The sequence below is a fragment of the Loxodonta africana genome, chromosome 13 (assembly GCF_030014295.1).
Source record: "Loxodonta africana isolate mLoxAfr1 chromosome 13, mLoxAfr1.hap2, whole genome shotgun sequence".
Taxonomy (NCBI): Eukaryota; Metazoa; Chordata; class Mammalia; order Proboscidea; family Elephantidae; genus Loxodonta; species Loxodonta africana.
The window spans coordinates 57,826,105-57,844,367 of record NC_087354.1 but is presented as its reverse complement, the minus strand read 5'-3'; the positions used below and the strand labels follow the sequence as shown (position 1 = coordinate 57,844,367).

The window sequence follows — 18,263 nt, the reverse complement described above, 5'->3', positions numbered from 1 at the left end:
GTAAACAATAACTGCAGCCCTTGGTGTGATATCAGACACACAAGTTGTTTAACAGTAATGATAAGAATAAAGATTTGAAATAAACCTATAAAAATCACATTTTAAAGTATTCTGGAAAGAGATTTTGGTGTGTTCAGAAGTCATGTGTGTTTCCCACTATAAAAAGGAGAGCGGAGATGCTCGGGAAGTTGTACGACTAAAACTGGTGTGAAGTTTAGTTGGCTGGAGTTCCAAGGAGTTCCGAGAAAGCCAAAGTCTGCCATGATGCTAACAGCTGTGTTATTTCACTGGTTGTCCCCTGACACCACTCAGAATTAGAGGCACTCATGAACAAGCTCCTCGTTATCTCTGAGAGCTACGTTAGTGACTTTTTGCAAGTGTTCATTAAGAACAAACTGTTTGGTTTCTTTTTTTGCTAAACGTAGTCTATGCTCCCATATTTGTACATACATGTCTGTTCCCAAGGTTGAACAATACTCTCTCCTTAATTCAGATCCTCAAGAGTTCCAACAATCACTCTGTCTTGTGTACTACTTTTCTAGGCCTTCTTTTTCTCTGCTGGAATTCCTGGTAATGATACCAGAATGTGGGCAAGCCTCATTAGTCTCCCTGCTGTTTACAAGACAGGATTTATGCTCAATGTGTTGGACACAATGACACACATCACTAAATGGCTACGACTACCACCCAGGCTTTCATCTGAGAGATTTTTTTACTTGGCACAAATACCTATCAGCATGGAAAAACGTGAAGAGCAATTACAGCCAACACATGTAGTCTTTTAAGTGTACACCAATAAATACCCATTTGTGAAGGTTAATTTAATGCAACCCAGGCTGTTATCTGGAACAGTATATGCCGCCAATCCAATCCATTAAGTAATTACTAAATTCTCCAGAGGGCTCACAGAAGTCAAATGTGGTTATTCCAGGTTCATTGCTTCTGGTCTCCCTAAGGGCCATTTATACCAACAGCTGCAAGGGTAGACTACAGAGGGTCCCGGGCATAATTCACCGTTTTATGAAAACAGGTAAAGGAGTCTAACCAAGGAACAAGTGCCATCAAGAGCCTGTCCTGAGAGAAACCCTTGGGGAAGCGAAAGAGGAGCGCAAGCAGGTAAGGATAAAAAAAGTGGACAGAGAGAGAAGTAGGTTTGGTGTGGGGGGAACACGGCCAGCTGAGAAACGTGTCCTTTCTAAAAGCAAAGATGGTGAGAACTCTGGAGACTAATGTCTGGCTTAAAGGAAACACCTGTTAACAGTTTTTTTTTAGAAAGGATTCCTGTGTCATTTACAGCAAAATGTTAATTGTGCACCCCAACCACCACCACCCTCTGTCACTGACACTGTGCAAAAGGTTGGCTACTGCATGAATTTCTGGGGCCCACTCTCTACTTGTCTATTCTGCACCCCTAATGAGGTACATGTAGCGGGGGATCTGATGGCAGTTAAGCCCCAGTGAGAGGCTACTCCTCATAAGGCAAGGTACAATGTATCCGCCCAACTCTTTCTGGCAAGTGTCTCTCCCACATAGGTTGCCAGTCAACGTACATAGAATGATGGCCCATGGGGGGAGAGGACGTGTTAGAAAGACTGTGAAATATATCCACCTTCCCAGCCTCAGCCATCTTTACTTCCACAAGAATCTGAATAACCATGACAAAGAAAGGGACTTTTTGAACAATAAAAAACAAACAAAAACGCAAAAGCAAAACAACAACAAATCAAACAGGTGTTATTACCGGCCAAGTATGACTACCCCATCAGTGAGAATCCAAACAACACCGTTCCTTACCATAGCCTTGAATCCCACCTGCCCATGTAACTCAGACCTAAAGTGGCAAATTTCATCAACCCTTTTTGTTTGTTTGAATGTGCACTTCCAGCTTCCCATCTGGGGAAAGAGTGTAGCTAATGGTAGCTGCAGACAATAGCAAATGGAACTAAGTTTGAGATTTGTAGTCAGAGGAACTGGGTTTGGGATTATGCTGTAAAACACTCTAATAGGCTGCTATTTTTGCTGTTGTTAGGTGCCATCAAGTCAGTTCAGGGTTCTTATGTTGTACCCTATTGCAGTGCGATTGATTACTTTTGTGTGTGGGCTTTCTAGCCATGGTCTTGTAACTTCCACCCAGGTGAATGGGCGGGACTGTGTAATACGGTAATTGTGGCCCACCAAGGGGATTGGTCAGTCTTGCCTTAAAAGACAGCCAATTTCAGAGCAGAGAGGAGGATCTACTACCTCCAAGAAAGAAAAGACAGGAGCACAGCACCGGAGAACACGTCCTTTGGACCCGGGATCCCTGCGCTGAGAAGCTCCTGGAAGCAGAAGACTGAGAGAGAACAACCTGTAATCCAAAAGACAGTGAGAAGCGGTGGCAGGAGAGACCCAGAAGCACAGACCTAGCAGCAGGAGACTGCTGGGGGCTTCCTGGCTCATGGAAAGAGGAGAGAGAAAGCTAAGTGGCTCCTAGGGCAGGGAGAGGCGTGCCTGCCTGCACGGTTGGGAAGAGGCTGTCCTGATGGAAGAACTATATCCTGAGTGTTCCTGAACTGGCATTGTAACTGTTACTTTCCTAACAAGCCCCATAATCGTGAGAATGGTCTGTGGGTTCTGTGTGGCCACTACAGTGAATTATCAGACCCAGCAGAGAAGTACAGAGTGCTGTGCGAGGGACAGCTGGTGTCAGAATTGGTAAAGACGGCTGAGAGAGGAGGCTTGTCTGACCTCCACCTCATGGGAGTCAGTCTTGCGCTGCTGATCTTGGTTCTCCTTTCCCATTGTGGGGTTGGAGCAGGTCAGACACTGCCCCCAAGCCGTTTTACACCTACATACAACAGGAAAACCACTGCCTGGTCCAGTGTCATCCCCATAATCATTGCTGTGTTTGAGTCCACAGCTGCAGCCATTGTGTCAATTCATCTCTTTGAGGGTCTTCCTCTTTTTTGCTGACCCTCTACTTTACTAAGCATGATGTCCTTCTCCAGGGACTGGTCTCTCCTGATAATGTGTTCAAAGTATGTGAGATAAAGTCTCACCATCCTCACTTCCAAGAAGCATTCTGGCTGTACTTCTTCCAAGGCACATTTGTTCGTTCTTCTGGAAGTCCATGGTATATTCATTATTTTTCACCAAAACAATAATTCGAAATCATCAATTCTTCTTTGGTCTTCCTTAGTCATTGTCTAGTTTGTGCGTGCATATGAGACAACTGAAAATACCATATAGTTTTAGGCTAATAGTTTACATTTCGTTGTCTTCGCTGTGGTTCTTGTGCTATTCTTAGTTTTATGAACAGGGAAGGTAAGAGCATTAATCTGAGTCTTGAAATTACCACACAATGGCTACTGAACAAGAAGCCCTGGTGGCACAGTGGCCAAAGTGCTCGGCTGCTAACCAAAAGGTCATCAGTTTGAACACATCAACCATTCCCTGGGAGAAAGATGTGGCGGTCTGCTTCTGTAAAGACTTACAACCTTGGAAACCCTCTGGGGTGGTTCTACCCTGTCCTTCAGAGTGGCTACAGGTTGGAAGCGACTAGATGGCAACGGGTTCAGCTATTGAACCTGGAGAAATTCTTTAACATGCCTGACTTACTCCTTGTAAACTGGGGGTATTAATATATCATCCACACCACAGGGTTGCCATGAGGACTAAATGTAATCATACATGAAAAGCACTTTGGAAATTGTAGTATTAATAATAAACTCTGTAGCTATTAAAAAAAAAGCTATTAATAACAATAAAATATAAGAAACACTTATTCAGCAAACATTTCCTAAGGAGCTACAGTGTGAGACACTGAGTTAAGTGCTTCAGAAAAACTTAGACGAATAAGAGCTGATAATCCAGAACAGCTTGGGAGGCAGGAGGTAAGCAGAAAAACATCATGCAAGCCAATAGCTGGATGAGTGCCAATCCGGAGAAGCAAAAACAGGCCGCAATGGCGCTCAGAGAACAGAGGCTCACCCTCAGAACATAAGCTGAGTGGCCAGCTCTGTCAGGGGTTCCATGAGTAATGTGTACAGAAGAGCAGGATTCGGTCTCAAGGTCTGAGGACTGCACTCTTCTTCAGTAGCTCCCATGGATTAGAGGCACACATGCATAAATTAAATCACTTATGAAATCCAAACACTGAAGTGAATGTGTAACACCAATCTGAGCCTAAAGCAGGAGGTAAAACATTAACAAGGTAAGAGATCAGCTACCTTCCGGCCTGTGGTAAGGAGTAATTTAGATTCTCTACACTGACAGGAGGAAGCCTGGTACTGAAACTGCTGTTCAAGGAAAAGGCTACTGGAAAATCTTTAAGAGTTTTATTACCCAATTATATTAATTGTCAACTCTCCATTTTTCTCTGCTCCAACCAACAAACAGCACAAAGTGATAAATCCACCTATTTACCAGGTAACAGTCTTTCAAAAACAGGTGGTGTGGGGGTAGGGGAGACATGGGAGAAATGATGACAGCATCTAATGTCTGAGCATGGACTCTGTGCTAGGCCACATAAGAAAGGTAGGGAAATGAAGTCTCAATATGAAAAAAGTTATAATAATCACGCTATCCCAGAGTTCCGTAGGATGGTGCATTAAAGGTAGGTTTATTCCTAGCTAAGGGGAACCAACATGTACTAAAATCATTCATCAAAGTAAGACTAAAAAAAAAAAAAAACACCAAACCCATTGCCGTCAAGTCAATTCCGACTCATAGCCACCCTACAGGACAGGGTAGAACTGCCCCATAGGGTTTTGAAGGAGCAGCTGGTGGATTTGAACTGCCAGCCTTCTGGTTAGCAGTCAAACTCTTAATCACTACACTAAAAAAACAACTGCACTGGTCGCTGGTATTTTCCCATTACGGAAAAGACCATACATTCTGGGCTTGCTGATCTTATTCTGAGATTGCATAGAATACAATTCTTAAAAATTCTCTACTTATCAGTATTGTTTGACTTTCCTACACATTATATCATTTATCCTTAAGATGTATCTCTGTGTTTATACATAAATATATGCCAATTCCAGGTGGATTAAGACACAAATACAAATAGCAAAAATATTCGCATGAACTTTCAGAAGATTATATAGGAAAATACCCTGAAAAACATAGAGTAAGAATGAATTTCTTAAACAAGACACAAAAAAAGTACTAAACAGAAAAAAAAAAAAAAAAAAGATTGAAAGAGTCCTCTTCATTTGCTTTACACCAAAAAAGAGCTGGGGAGAAAACGGCATGGCGGGGGGGCCAACATATTAGTATACTGTGTAACTGACAAATGCTTATTATTCTAAATACATAAAACCTGCTGTGTATCAATAAGAAAATAAAATGGAAACAGAAAATAAGTGATACTAGTCAGTTCACAGAGGGAGATAAATGGCCAATAAGCACATGAAATCAAGGAAACGCAAATTAGACAGCGATGCTGTACCATTTCACACTCATTAGGTTGGTGAAGCTCTTAAAGTGTGAGAGCCCCAAGTAAAAGTGAGGATGCAGAGTGATGGGGGCCTTGATGCACTGCTGGTCAGGGTGTGAACTAGGGTTAGCCATGCTGGACAGCAATGTGGCAATCCTTCTTTAAGCTGGAGATGCACACTGCTCCTCAGTACATATTCTAGAAGCTCTCTTATCTGGAGTATAAGGAGACATGTTCAAGAACATTCAATGCAGAACTACTGTAATAGCAAAATATTGAAAATACCTTAAATGTCAACAGTAGAATGAATTAAAAAATTATGACGTAGTCAAACAATGAAATATTACGAAGCAATGACAAGGAATGAACTGTAAGCACATGCAACACAGTGAATCTTTAATAATGCCGAGCAAACAAACTGCAGAAGGATACATACAGCATGTTGTCAGGTGCTGTTGAGTCAGCTGCGACTCACATCAACCCTATATACAACAGAACAAAAAACTGCCTGGTCCTGCGCCATCCTCGCAATTGTTGCTATGCTTGTGTCCATGGTTGCAGCAACTGTTTCAATCCATTTCATTGAGCGTCTTCCTCTTTACCAAGCATGATGTCCTTCTCCAGGGACTGATCTCTCCTAATAACGTGTCCAAAGTATGTAAGACGTAGTCTTGCCATCCTTGCTTCCAAAGAGCATTCTGGTTGTTACTTCTTCTACGACAGATTTGTTCGTTCTTCTGGAAGTCCCCAGTATATTCAATACTCTTGGCCAATGCTACAATTCAAAGGCGCCACAATTCTTCTTCAGTCTTCCTTATTCATTGCCCAGCTTTCGCACATAGATGAGGTGGCTGAAAATACCATGGCTTAGGTCAGGCTCACTTTAGTCTTCAAGGTGACATTTTTGCTTTTCAACACTTTAAAAAGGTCTTCCGCAGCAGATCTACCCAATGCAATGTGTCTTCTGATTTCCTGACTGCTGCTTCCCTGGACGTTGACTGAGGCTCCAAGTAAAATGAAATCCTCGACACTCTCAATCTTTTCTCCGTTTATCATGATGTTGCTCATTGGTCCAGCTGTGAGAATTTTTCTTTTCTTCATGTTGAGGTGCAATCCCTACTGAAGGCTGTGGTCTTTGATATACAGCGTGGTACCATTTTACCATTTACATAAGAATGTTTAACATGCAAAATAGCATTTATAGTTTATGGATACACATACATGTATGGATCCATACACATAAAGGAAAGATAAATGCCTTGGGGGAAGGAAGGAGGGGGAAGAAAGAGAAATGGAAGGGGTTCATAGGCTTCCTACGTATTTCTTTTTAAAAAATCGGAAGCAAATATTGCAAAATGTTAAGAACTAACAAATCTGGGAATAAGTACACACACATTATATTACTGTTTATACTTTTCTGTATGATCTAAAAAATCAGAAGCAAATATTGCAAAATGTTAAGAACTAACAAATCTGGGAATAAGTACACACACATTATATTACTGTTTATACTTTTAAAAAATCAGAAGCAAATATTGCAAAATGTTAAGAACTAACAAATCTGGGAATACGTACACACACATTATATTACCGCTTATACTTTTCTGTATGATCAAAACATTTCGTTTTTTTAAAAAATACCTGCCAAGTATATCTAACAACACAGTGTGCTGGTGGCCTGATGAGCCTGGAACAGCCTTTTACCCTCTGGACCCTCATGATGCTTTCACTACATTCATCTCAAGACTTTAGTATCTTCCCTCAGGCACCAGAAGAGGCCGTGGTGGCGCAATGATTAATCACTTGGCGGTTAACCAAACGGTCTACGGTTCAAAGCTACCAGTAACTCTGAAGAAGAAAAGATCTGGTAATCTGCTCCTGTAAAGACCTCAGCCTAGGAAATCCTATGGGGCAGTTCTACTCTGTCCTATAGGGTCGCTACGAGCCAGAAATGACTCAATGGCACACAACAACAACAACAATCTGGCATCATGAGGCCTGTGCTAGTTCAGTGGCAGAATTTGCGCCTTCCACGAGGGAGACCAGGGTTTGATTCCTAGTCAATGCACCTAACATGCAGACAGTGGAGACTTGTGTGTTGCTGTGATGCTGAACAGATTTCAGCGGAGCTTCTAATGTAAGACAGACTAGGAAGAAAGGCCTGGTGGCCTTCTGAAAATCAACCAATGAAAACCCTGTGGCTCACAACTATGCAATCCGCATTTGATCATGGGGTGGTATGGGACCGGGCAGCATGTGGTTCACTTGTGCGTGGGGTCTCCACGAGTCAAGGCCTACTGGAAGGTGGCTAGCAACAGCAGCAGCCTGCACCACAGCTGTCTGTATGTGTGTCCTCACTCCCACCCTCAGTGGGAACCCTCTTCAGGGCAGGGACCAAACCTATGTATCTTCTCATGCCAGACGGTGATTAAGTTAACGCTTTGCATGCAAGAGGCCCCAATAAACGCTAAATGGATGAACAAATGAATGAATTCAAGGAAACAAGAGAGCAGCTCTGACTGCAGCTGAGAATAAAAATAACCTTGAGATACTACAACTAGATAGCTTCCCCTAAGAAAATCAAGTTATACTGGTATGTTGGGTATCAGACTCTAAAACAGAGATTAGGCAGAATCACTGGTCTCAGGTTTGTCAGGGAGGTGTTATTTGCATTGCGGTGACTCTGACTCACGGTGACACCCCGTAGGTGCAGAGTAGAACCACGGTCCATGCAGTTTTCACAGCTGTGACCTTCAAGAAGCAGATGAGCAGGCCTGTCTTCTGAGGTGCCTCTGAGTGGGTTCAAACCGCCAAACTTTTGGCTAGTAGTTGAGTGCTTAACTGTCTGCACCACCCAGGGACACCTAGGGGATAGGTAGGTAGATAGATAGGTAAGAAGAGAAACAGACAGATGGATAGATGGATAGATAAAAAGAAAACTGCCAGGCTGGAACAGCTTATAAATGTAACCACATAATCTTATACTGAGTCCTGCTCTCTTCCCCAAAAAGGGTTCAGTGAGGAAGTCCGATTTTCATACCTAGGTAATCCTCTGAAACGTTTTATGGGAATTTCATAATTTCGTCTTCCCAGCTAAAGCCTTCCTATCTCCCCCCTTCCTTTCCACCCTCAACTCTTTCATCATCACATGCGCCCAAAGCCCTCTGATTTGTTGGTGGTAGGGACGGGAAGAGGAAAGAAACAGGTTATTTTTGCCTCTTAGTGGGATTGTGAAACAAACCCACTTAGTTGTGGAACTGTCCACAGTATTTTGCCAGATCCACTTGACTGGAAATAAAGGTTAAGGTCCTGTGGCAAGAGCCAAACAACCTACACCACTTTCTGATTCAATTTTTTGTTGCTGTTGTTTTGAATTTTGGAAAAGTTATGTAACAAAACACTTGCCGTTTCAACATTTTACACGTAGGATCGGGTGACGTTACTTTCATCATGCTGTGCAGCCACCATGGCTACCGTCTCCAAGTCCTTCCCTCCCCTGCACAGCAGCTCACTGCCTCCTGGGCAATGCTCTCCCTTTCCCTCCCTCCTGTCCCTGCTAACCGCTAACGAGCCCTGGTCTCTACACATTTGTCTATCCTGTCTATCTTATGTGAGACCATGCATTTGTCCTCTTACAGATGGCTTATTTCACTTATTATAATGTTTTCAAGGTTCATCCATGTTGTACCATGCATCAGGACTTCATTTTTCTTTGTGTTGAGTAATATTCCATTGTATGTACGGATCACACCTTGTTTATCCACCCATCTGTTGATGGACACTTAGGCTGTTGCCCTCTTTTGGCTACTGTAAACAGCACTGCAAGGAAAGCTGATGTACACGAGCCTGTTTGCATTCCTGCTATCAATCCTTTTGGGTATATGCCAAGCGGTAGGATTGCTGGGTCACAGGGTAATTCTATGTTTAACCTTCTGAGGAGCCACCCAACTGTTTTCCATAGCGGCTGCATCATTTTACAATCCCACCAGCAATTGATGAGGGTTTCAATTGCCCTACACCCTCGCTAACACCTACAGTTTTCCTTTTTCTGATAACTGTGGTGGTATCTCCTAATGGTTTTGATTTACGTTTTCTTAATGACTAACGACTAATGACACTGAGCATCTTTCTACATGCCTGTTGACCGTTTGTGCATCTTCTCTGGTGAAGTGCCCTTCTGATTCAATTTAATCTTCAAGAAATTCCTAGCAATGATACAGGGCAAATACCTAAGAGTCACTGATGACCGGGCTTGAAGTCAAAAGATTCTGGCTGGAACAACAAAAGTAATGTATGAGAAAACATTTGAAAACAATCATTTAATTATTTTGAAATTTTCTTTCTATCTTTTATTATCAAGATTAGAAAGGGTTTTCGTACCCTGATAACCTAAATTCTCCTAGAGAAGAGGCAAGGGTTTTCAGTTTTGCCTGGACTATAGGTTTTATCTTCGTCAAGACCAAGGGATAAAGAAAATGGTATGTTTGGCTTCCCAAAGGTCAGACTGTGACAAGGAAAGGACACCGCCCAGGTAATGCTTCTGGAGGTAACAGAGCTGAGCTGGAGTAAAAGGACACCTTTCTTCTCTAATAAAAATTAGAATGTTCACTCACATACGTTCTAATTTTTAACCACATTCTACAGAGGTCAATAAACCCCCATGTTTAGCCCCAGGAAAGGGTTGTTGAAAGCCCAGCAAGAGTCTGGGTGTTGAAATCACCAAATTATTATTCCAACTGGGTATTTTCAAAGGCCGGAAGTGTTTTCAAATCATGTGACACAACAGAGACTTAGTGTAAGTAAGTAAGCTCATAAGAGTTCAGATTTTGAAGAGGAACAATTTAAATACAGACCCATCTTAAAGACAAGCAAGCAATACAGAAATGCCAGAGTGAAAGAAAAAAAAAAAATTAAGGAATTCCCAATTCAGATAAATCTCACCTATCTGAAAGGCAAAATGAAATAGAGCTCAAAGACGTGTGTGAAAAGGCAATTAAAAATTACCCAAAGTGACACTGGAGCAACTGCCTCTATGCGCAACAGGCCTGGTACATGATGGGAACAAACGGCTTTCAAATGACCTGTCACAGTGAATAAGGAGATTAAGAAAATACTAGAAGCCTTCCAAAATAGCCAGTGCTTTTATACTCTGGGAAGTGCCTTGCAAATTCCGCACGCTATCTTGGGGAGTCAGGAGCAGTGAAAGTCCCTTTAGTTTTAAGTTATATAAACTAAGATACCTTCCTATTTTCAAAAGGTCGATACCCTCTAAGAACGTCCTCATACACTACCATACTTCCCAGATTTATGCACCAACGACTTGGTAATATCTTTGTCCAAACTACTCAGGAACGCCAGATATGGCTGTTTGCAACCTAATGGTTAGGCTCAGCCAGTTGGGTATACTGATGCGTGTTAATGCTGAATGGCAACACAAGTGCCAGATACCTAATTTTAATATTAAAATACTGGCGGGAAAGTTATTTGATTTAGTGGCTTTTTTGTAAAGACAAGACCTCAGAACAGGACTACTCGATGAAAACCGAGTGTAAGCACGTTAAGGACTCCATAGCTATCCAGCATATTACACTCTTATGAGTCATTAAAACAGTAAACAATGGTCAGTTTTATAAAACTTTATCACACTATTCTGATCTTCTTTAAAATGGGCCTCTATTAATTTGGAACTACATTATTACTATAATAATAATCCAAATGCAAACATCATTTTGCAAAAATGAAACGGAATTAGTATCAACTGATGGTCATTATGAAAGAGCCCTAGTGATGCAGTGGTTAAATTGTTCGGCTGCGAACTGAATGGTTGGCAGTTCAAACCCACCAGCTGCTCTGCAGGAGAAAGATGTGGCAGTCTGCTTCTGTGAAGAGTTACAACCTTGGAAACTCTGTGGGGCAGTTCTACTCTCTCCTAGAGGATGGCTATGAGGCAGATCGACTCAACCGCAGTGGTTTGGTTTTTTGGTTTGATTTTCATTACATGCCACTAACTTCCACACACTTCCTCATTTAGTGCCGACAACAACCTCAGAAGACACGTACTATTTTCTCAATTTTGACTGACGTAGAAACTGAAACTCAGTGAAGAAACCTGTTAAAGGGAGACACCACACATACCATGATTACTACTGAATCCCCAGGATCTGGCATGGTACCTGGCACGATGCAGAATAAACGTTAACTGCTCACATAGCAAGTGAATACATGTCTGATCAGGATTGGAACAAAGGCCTGTTTTAACTTGGCAACCTTTCTTTACCTAAGTCAAGGGCTTGTAAACTTTTTCATAAGTAGGGATCATATGGTCTCTGTTACAACTACTCAACTCTCCTGCTGAAGCCCTGATGCAGCAAGAGACAGGATGCCACTGAATGGGTGTGGCAATATTCCAATAAAACTTTACCAACCAGGTAGATGGTTCACAGTTTGCCAACCTCCTGCCAAGGTTCACTATGATAACTAAAAAGACAAAAATATACACGCGTATTTGTATTTAATTGAGAAAGACCGATAGGAGCTGTGTGTGTCGGGATTTGAGGTGCTTACTGGCTTCGTCATGGTTTGATGCGTAAGCTCCATGGATGCAACAGATAACTAGCTATGCCTGCCAGGCTTTTCTCTAGCCTGGTTAAAAGGAAGTCAGATCTCACAGCACAGGCTCCTCAGAGAATCTTCTATCCTAACGTAGAAAAATTATCATTTATCATTTTATAGAAATATAGGACAGAAGCGCAGCAAATGACGATTTTAAATAGTTACGTAGTCAGGTAGAGCAGAAGGCACTGCATTGGGGCAGGACCCCAGGAGAACTAATTCAAGCCCTATGATGAAGTTTTTAGTGTCCCTGGGCTAAATGGAGATAACACAAACATCATACAAATATAAAAAAGCTGTACCGTTATGAAAAATCATTTTAAAAAAACTCTATAAACATGTAACTTGATTACCAATTTATGATCGAAACTGACAATCCTGAGGAGAAGTTCGGAAGTAACTAGGCCCACATCTACCTTTCAAGAATTGTTTCTGGGATACAGAAGAATCTTGCATCAGACCTAATAAAAACTCATGGAAACATCAAAAACAATAATTTAAAGTCAGGGAATCAAATGTCACAAATGGTAGTAGCTCCTTCTTAAGAGTCCATCTGCTCAACATGCTTGCAAGAGAAGCAACCCCAAAAATTAAAATTTAAACTCTCAGAAAAAAGAAAAACAGTATACGTCACAGTCCGTCGGGAAAAGTGTATGGTGAGGAAAGGCCAAGGTCTTCCCGGTCAACTATTCCTACTTCTTCCTACTCTCTGTCCTCCAAAAGGCTTCTGCAGAGATCAAATGAGATGTCTGTGAAAGTGTTACGTCTGCCATTAGGCACAATACAAGATGTACGTACAAGTATCATCAGCATTATCGTTATTTTCACATGGACTAACTGAACTACTGCCCTTCTTACTGACAGCCAACCTGGGGGCAAAAATCTTTCTAATAACACCCTGAACTCCTAGAAGGCAGATGCCTGCACAGCCCAGCTAGCAGAGTGGAAAGCACTGTCGTTAGGAACATGGCCATTCAAATACCCTTTGGACAGAAATTGAAACAGGAAACAGGAGATGTTCAGTAAGCCCGATAAATGAAGAAATAAAAGAATAAACAGCAGATACCCGACACACGTTAGTTCTGATTTTTTCGGCTGGTTGCCTTTTCTTTTCTCTCTTCCAGAACAGTAGGTCAGTACTCAGTAAACATTCCAGTTCCCCACAGTATCAGACGCCAGATGAAAACGTAACTCTTTATGCTACTCTCTGCCGTAAGTATAAACTCGCGCTGAAAAAAATATCGATAGATCTCAAAATGCTTATGTTGGGGGTACGAGTGAGGGGTGGGACCAGCAGAACCCCTAGAGGTCACAGCAATGGAGAAAGTAGAGGTGAGATCCAGACAGCAAGCTTCCAGGGAACTTCTGGGGTTTTACAATGAGTATACGTATCCCTGCTGCATGTTCAGCCATGCAAAATCCTAAAAACCGAACTGATAAAACAGAAACAACTCAAACTTTACTTAATAAAGGCAGAGTTAAAAGCAGCCGGAATCCGATGCTGGGGGCTCAGCAGTCTTAGGATCCAAGCAAGGAGCACACATTCTCTCGGCCCCAAATCCTCCCTTCGCTATTTGCTGCGGGCGGAGTTACTGCCACTCTTGCTGGATGAACACAGCTTTTTGCATAATCCTTAACAAGGAAAACATTTTTAAAAGTTGGGATCTAGCTTACCGTATTAAGGCAATAAAATATTAAAGAATAAAACAGACCCATTTCAGAGGTGGCACTGGAACTTCAGAGAGATAAGCTTACTTTAAAGATTGAATGTAATTGTCTGAAAGTTGATACAAACACAAAAGTTCAGCCCTTTCAGCATGCTTAAGGGCTGGATTTTAATTCTGGAGCATCTTCCCTGGACCTCTGGCAGGCAAGGCAGGAGCTTGTATTTCTGATGACCTCCCTAGTTCCCTTCTACATATTAAAAAAAAAGTAAAACTCTTTTACAAAATTAAAGAGGATGGTGGAAAAAATACAAGATTGAAAGTGCAAAGTACTCTAAGTGCTTGCTGCTTGAAATTGTCATAATCTGATCCTTTATTTGTAAGTAGTGATTTTATGGTGGTCCCAAAATCATACTGAAAAAACCATACAGGAAAATCATAGCATAGTACTTTTCATTAAAAATATATGTAAAAGTAGAAAAAAAAGATTCATTTCAGATTCATCCGTGTTTATACCATAGCTCCAGTTTCTGACACAAATACCGTGTTTGTTTCACACGTGTTATTCAGCACGCCCTAAAGCAGAATCACTTTCTGGCCATTACCGTTTTAAAAGTTCCTAATGAATATGGCATCGCCGCAGGAGAGGGCTAGTCGTCTATTCTACCTTGGTCTTGCTTCTGTTTGAAACTGCTAATATAATTTCCCTCACTTCTAATCATAAGTGAATTTTTAAAAGCTCTCCATTAATCTTATCTTCCTTTTAAGCAAAAAATCATTACCCATTATGCACGGCTATCAAAAGAGCAGCTTCTGCTCCTCAAGTTAAAAAACTGCCTGTCTCAGAAAATTCACAAGTCTCTCGCTCAAGAGCAGAGGGAGCAAGACGCTGGGAACATTCAGAGAGTGGATTTTACAAGTTTTTGTGGCGAGGGCTCGCCTTTAGATTAGTGCTTTTCAGGGTTTATTGGGGGTTGTTTGTCAAGCCAAATATAAGGCACCTCCTCCCCACAAATTAAAGAATCAAATTACAGTCCATTATTTCATTTCTGACTGTTTTCCTTCGTAGTAAGCGGGAAAGTGGATGCTGGATAAAAGCCTTCCTGGAGCTAAAAGACTCCTCATTGAAGGCTCCAATTAGCTATAAATCAGTTGTCTTTCCTACTGGGGGAGAACAAGAGAGAAAAGAGACGGGGGAGTCAGAGAAAAAGAGAGCTGGAGGAGCTTTCAAATTAAATTCCAGGAAAGATACCTACTGCATCCCTAAAACTCCTTTCAGGGGCTGTAAGGAAAATCCCATTACAAGTAAGGCTAAAACCGAACTCTCCCCAATACCCCAAACCTGAGGGTCAGGTCCTGCCTCGCACATACATCTTGCACCTTAAAACTTTTACAGAGAGTCTGGAGAGGTTAGGGACCTTGTAAAACAGAACTTTAGGCTGCCTGCTCTCTCCCTTGTTCCTAAACCCAGAGATTTGACACACACTGGCACCATTGTTATGCAAACAATACTTAAATGGCTGTAACCATTAACGACCTCTCATTAAAAAGGCTTTCAAAAATTTGTCACACCAACTAAAAAAGCCAACAGGTACACCAAATCCATCTAAATCGACGCTCAATGTGTGAATCACCCTGATTTGTATCCTAAAATTCAGTGAACGTAAAGCTTCAATATTCTTATGCTGTTTCTTCTACGAACAATTTACTTCTCTACAAAATTTCGTTTACCTTGTGATAAGCGCGCTGGAAAACAATTTTAACCACCCTATGTGTGCGCGATGTGTTTAAGTTCATTGGAAGAAGTCTGGGGCGGAAATCGATCGAAAAGAATAGAAAATCAAATAGGAGAACTGTAAAATGAACTCCAAGAAACGTGGCTTTAAATCCCATCTCCCCGCCCCCCCCATCCTATTAATAACGTTGCGATCCCTCCTGCGTGTAACGGATAATTTTTTTTCTATGTCGAATAGGTAGAAAGAAAGGTCAATTTATTCTAGTTAGCGAACCTATATCCATTTTTATGTGGTATAACAAAAAAGAACCTTGTTTGGCAAACCCGAGATGTCAGAATTCGTTATAAAAAAAAAACTTTTCCTTTTTTTTTAATCCAAAAGAGAACCCGTTAATTTGCACGAATTGAAGGACGTTTCCAGCTTTGCAGGGACGCCGCCACAGCGTAGGAAACACAAACGCAATGCTGACACTGGGGTTGCTGTAACCGCGAGCCTGGTCCGCAGGAATCTGCCGGAGCCCCCGAGCCCCGCGCGTCAGGACCAGCTGCGGGGAGACGCTGGGGCTGCGACGCCAGCCCGGGGACCCCCTCTTGTCCATCTGAGGGGTCGAAGCGGTTCCGACGCCGTTCCCGCCGCGGTGGCGACCCGGAGAGGCGACCCCGAAGCCGGCGGCAGCAGCGCCTCGCGGACAGAGCCGTTGACGGCGCCCCCCGGCGCTGCGCTCCAGCTCGGGGCGACCCCCGAGGCGGCCCGAGACCCCAGCAGGACTGCAGAGGCCCCCCACCCGCAAGCAGGGCGGCCCGGGGACCCCGTCCCAGCGCCCTGGACCCCGAGAAGGCCCGCAAGGAGGGGAGAAGGTTCTGGAAGCGCGCGTGGACGGGCGCGGGCGCCCTTACCTTGGTGTGCTTGATTTCCAGGTTGGGCGTGGGCGACGGCAGGAGGTGCAGGGACGCCATGAGGGCGGCGGGGTCGGCCTTCACCGCGCCCGGCATGGCGATCTCGCTGGAAGTCATGGCGGGTCTAGCTCGCGCGCCCGCGCGTGGGCTCTGCGGGCTGCGCGGCGAGGCGGACGCCCCGTTTATAGGCAGGTGTCCGCCGGGCTGCGCTTATTGGACGTGCGGGCCGGCGGGGGCTGGGCCGGCCATTTACATAAAGCCCCCGGCCCGCGCCCACGGTCAAGTCCGCCGCCCGTCCGCGCCCGGCCCGCGCTCTCCAGACGGCCGCAGCCGGAGCCGCGGGGCTCGGCGAGCGGGCCGGTGGTCCCCGGGGCCGGAGCGTCCGGCGGGGGGCGCGCCAGGGCCCCGGAAGCGGAGGGGCTCACCAGGGGTCCCCGCGCGGCCTCGCCGAGGGGAGCGGGGCGCGCGGGAGGAGCCGGAGACGCAGCCCTGAGGGGCGGTGGGGAACCCCTCCCACCCATTTCGCGGAGCCCCCGCCCCCCATCCCGGGATTTGAGGGGTGCCTTCCGCTCCGGCAGGGGTGGCGAGATCTTTGTAGTGACCCTCTCCCACCCGGTCCCGCCTCGCGCCCCTTCCCTCGGGACTCGGGGGGCGACCTCTGCTCCAGGCAGGGATCGTGGGATATCTGCAGCGACCGTCTCCCACCCCATCTCCGCAGAGCCCCGTTCCCCTTCCCTCCCGGGACTCGGGGGGGGCGCCCTCCGGTCTCCGTCCCGGCAGGGATCCCCGGCGCTCTGCGGGGACCCTTTCCCACCCCGCCCCGCTTCGTGCCCCTTCCCTCCCGGGACTCAGGGGGCGCCCTCCGCTCCGGGCAGGGGCCCTGGGATCTCTGCAGCGCCCTCGTCCCACCCCGCTGACCCCCAATCCCCTCCCTTCCCGGGGCTCTGGGGGCGCCTTCTCAGGGGTCCCGGGCTCTCTGCAGCGACCCCCTTCTACCTCGCCCCGCCCCGCGCCCCTTCTCTCCCGGGACGCAGGGGGCGCCCTCCGCTCCGGACCGGGGCCCCGGGCTCTCTGCAGCGAACCCCTCCCACCCTGCCGACTCCCGCTCCCCTTCCCTCCCGGGACTCAGGGGACACCCTCTCCGCACACACCCACAAACCACTCCCGCAGCGTGGCCCTTGGTGCGCCGCGGCTGGCCGGTCGGGGAAGGTCGTCATGGGTGCGAGTCTCCCCACACTCGAGAAGACACCCCTGTGCGACAGCCGAGGCCGCGCTCCGCAGCCGGCTTCTCCCGCCCAGGTGCTGCCCTCTGCCGGCCAGGATGCCCGGACGGCCGGGCTGCAGCCGCAGGATGTGGACCTTCCTTGCGTCTCCTAGGAGTTTGGCGTTCCATTGACCCCTTTCGTCCTGTCTTCTGGGAGCCCTCCTTCCAGCCTTCTCCTCTCCGCTCAACACACACCCATTTGCTTTTCTGTTATTCCGGCTAACGGGCATCATCCTGCTAGACCTTGGGCTCTTCATTTCCCTTGCTCTTCAAGATTGAGCTTCCATCTCGTCGCCCCTAATTTAAGTGTTTCCCTGGCTCTAGCAGGCCTTCTTCTAGTCTGTGGGTGCCGAGAGGTCAGCATGTGGGTGGTACATCAAGAACCCAAAGACACCCACCCCAGAGTGGGCTTTCGGCTCCGTGGGCTGGATCCGAGGCCACATAAAAAGACCTCTAGGGGTCCTGTGACCTCCTCACTCCTCTTGTCGGCCTGACGAGGCCTACTTCTATTGCTACTCACTGCTTCAGCGCTGCTTGCTCACGGAAAGAGAACGTAGTTGTGAAAGGCCAGCCTCCTAGCAACTCTGCTTCCTCGATTCTTACCTTGAATGCCATTTTAGAGCCAATAGAATCATTTTCTTCAGTGTTGAGTGTCAGACCACCTAATGCCAG

At 45.3% G+C, this 18,263-nt stretch overlaps 1 protein-coding gene across 1 annotated transcript in view; it reads right to left on the bottom strand.

The window, feature by feature from the left end:
• Positions 1-16,455, bottom strand: part of ALDH1A2 (aldehyde dehydrogenase 1 family member A2) — a 94,292-nt gene extending 77,837 nt beyond the window's left edge. Inside the window, exon 1 of the mRNA XM_064267491.1 lies at positions 16,328-16,455. Within this exon, the coding sequence (XP_064123561.1) occupies positions 16,328-16,444 (117 nt within the window). The 5' untranslated portion in view covers positions 16,445-16,455. The remainder of the gene's footprint in view (positions 1-16,327) is intronic.
• Between the last annotated feature and the right edge of the window lie 1,808 nt (positions 16,456-18,263).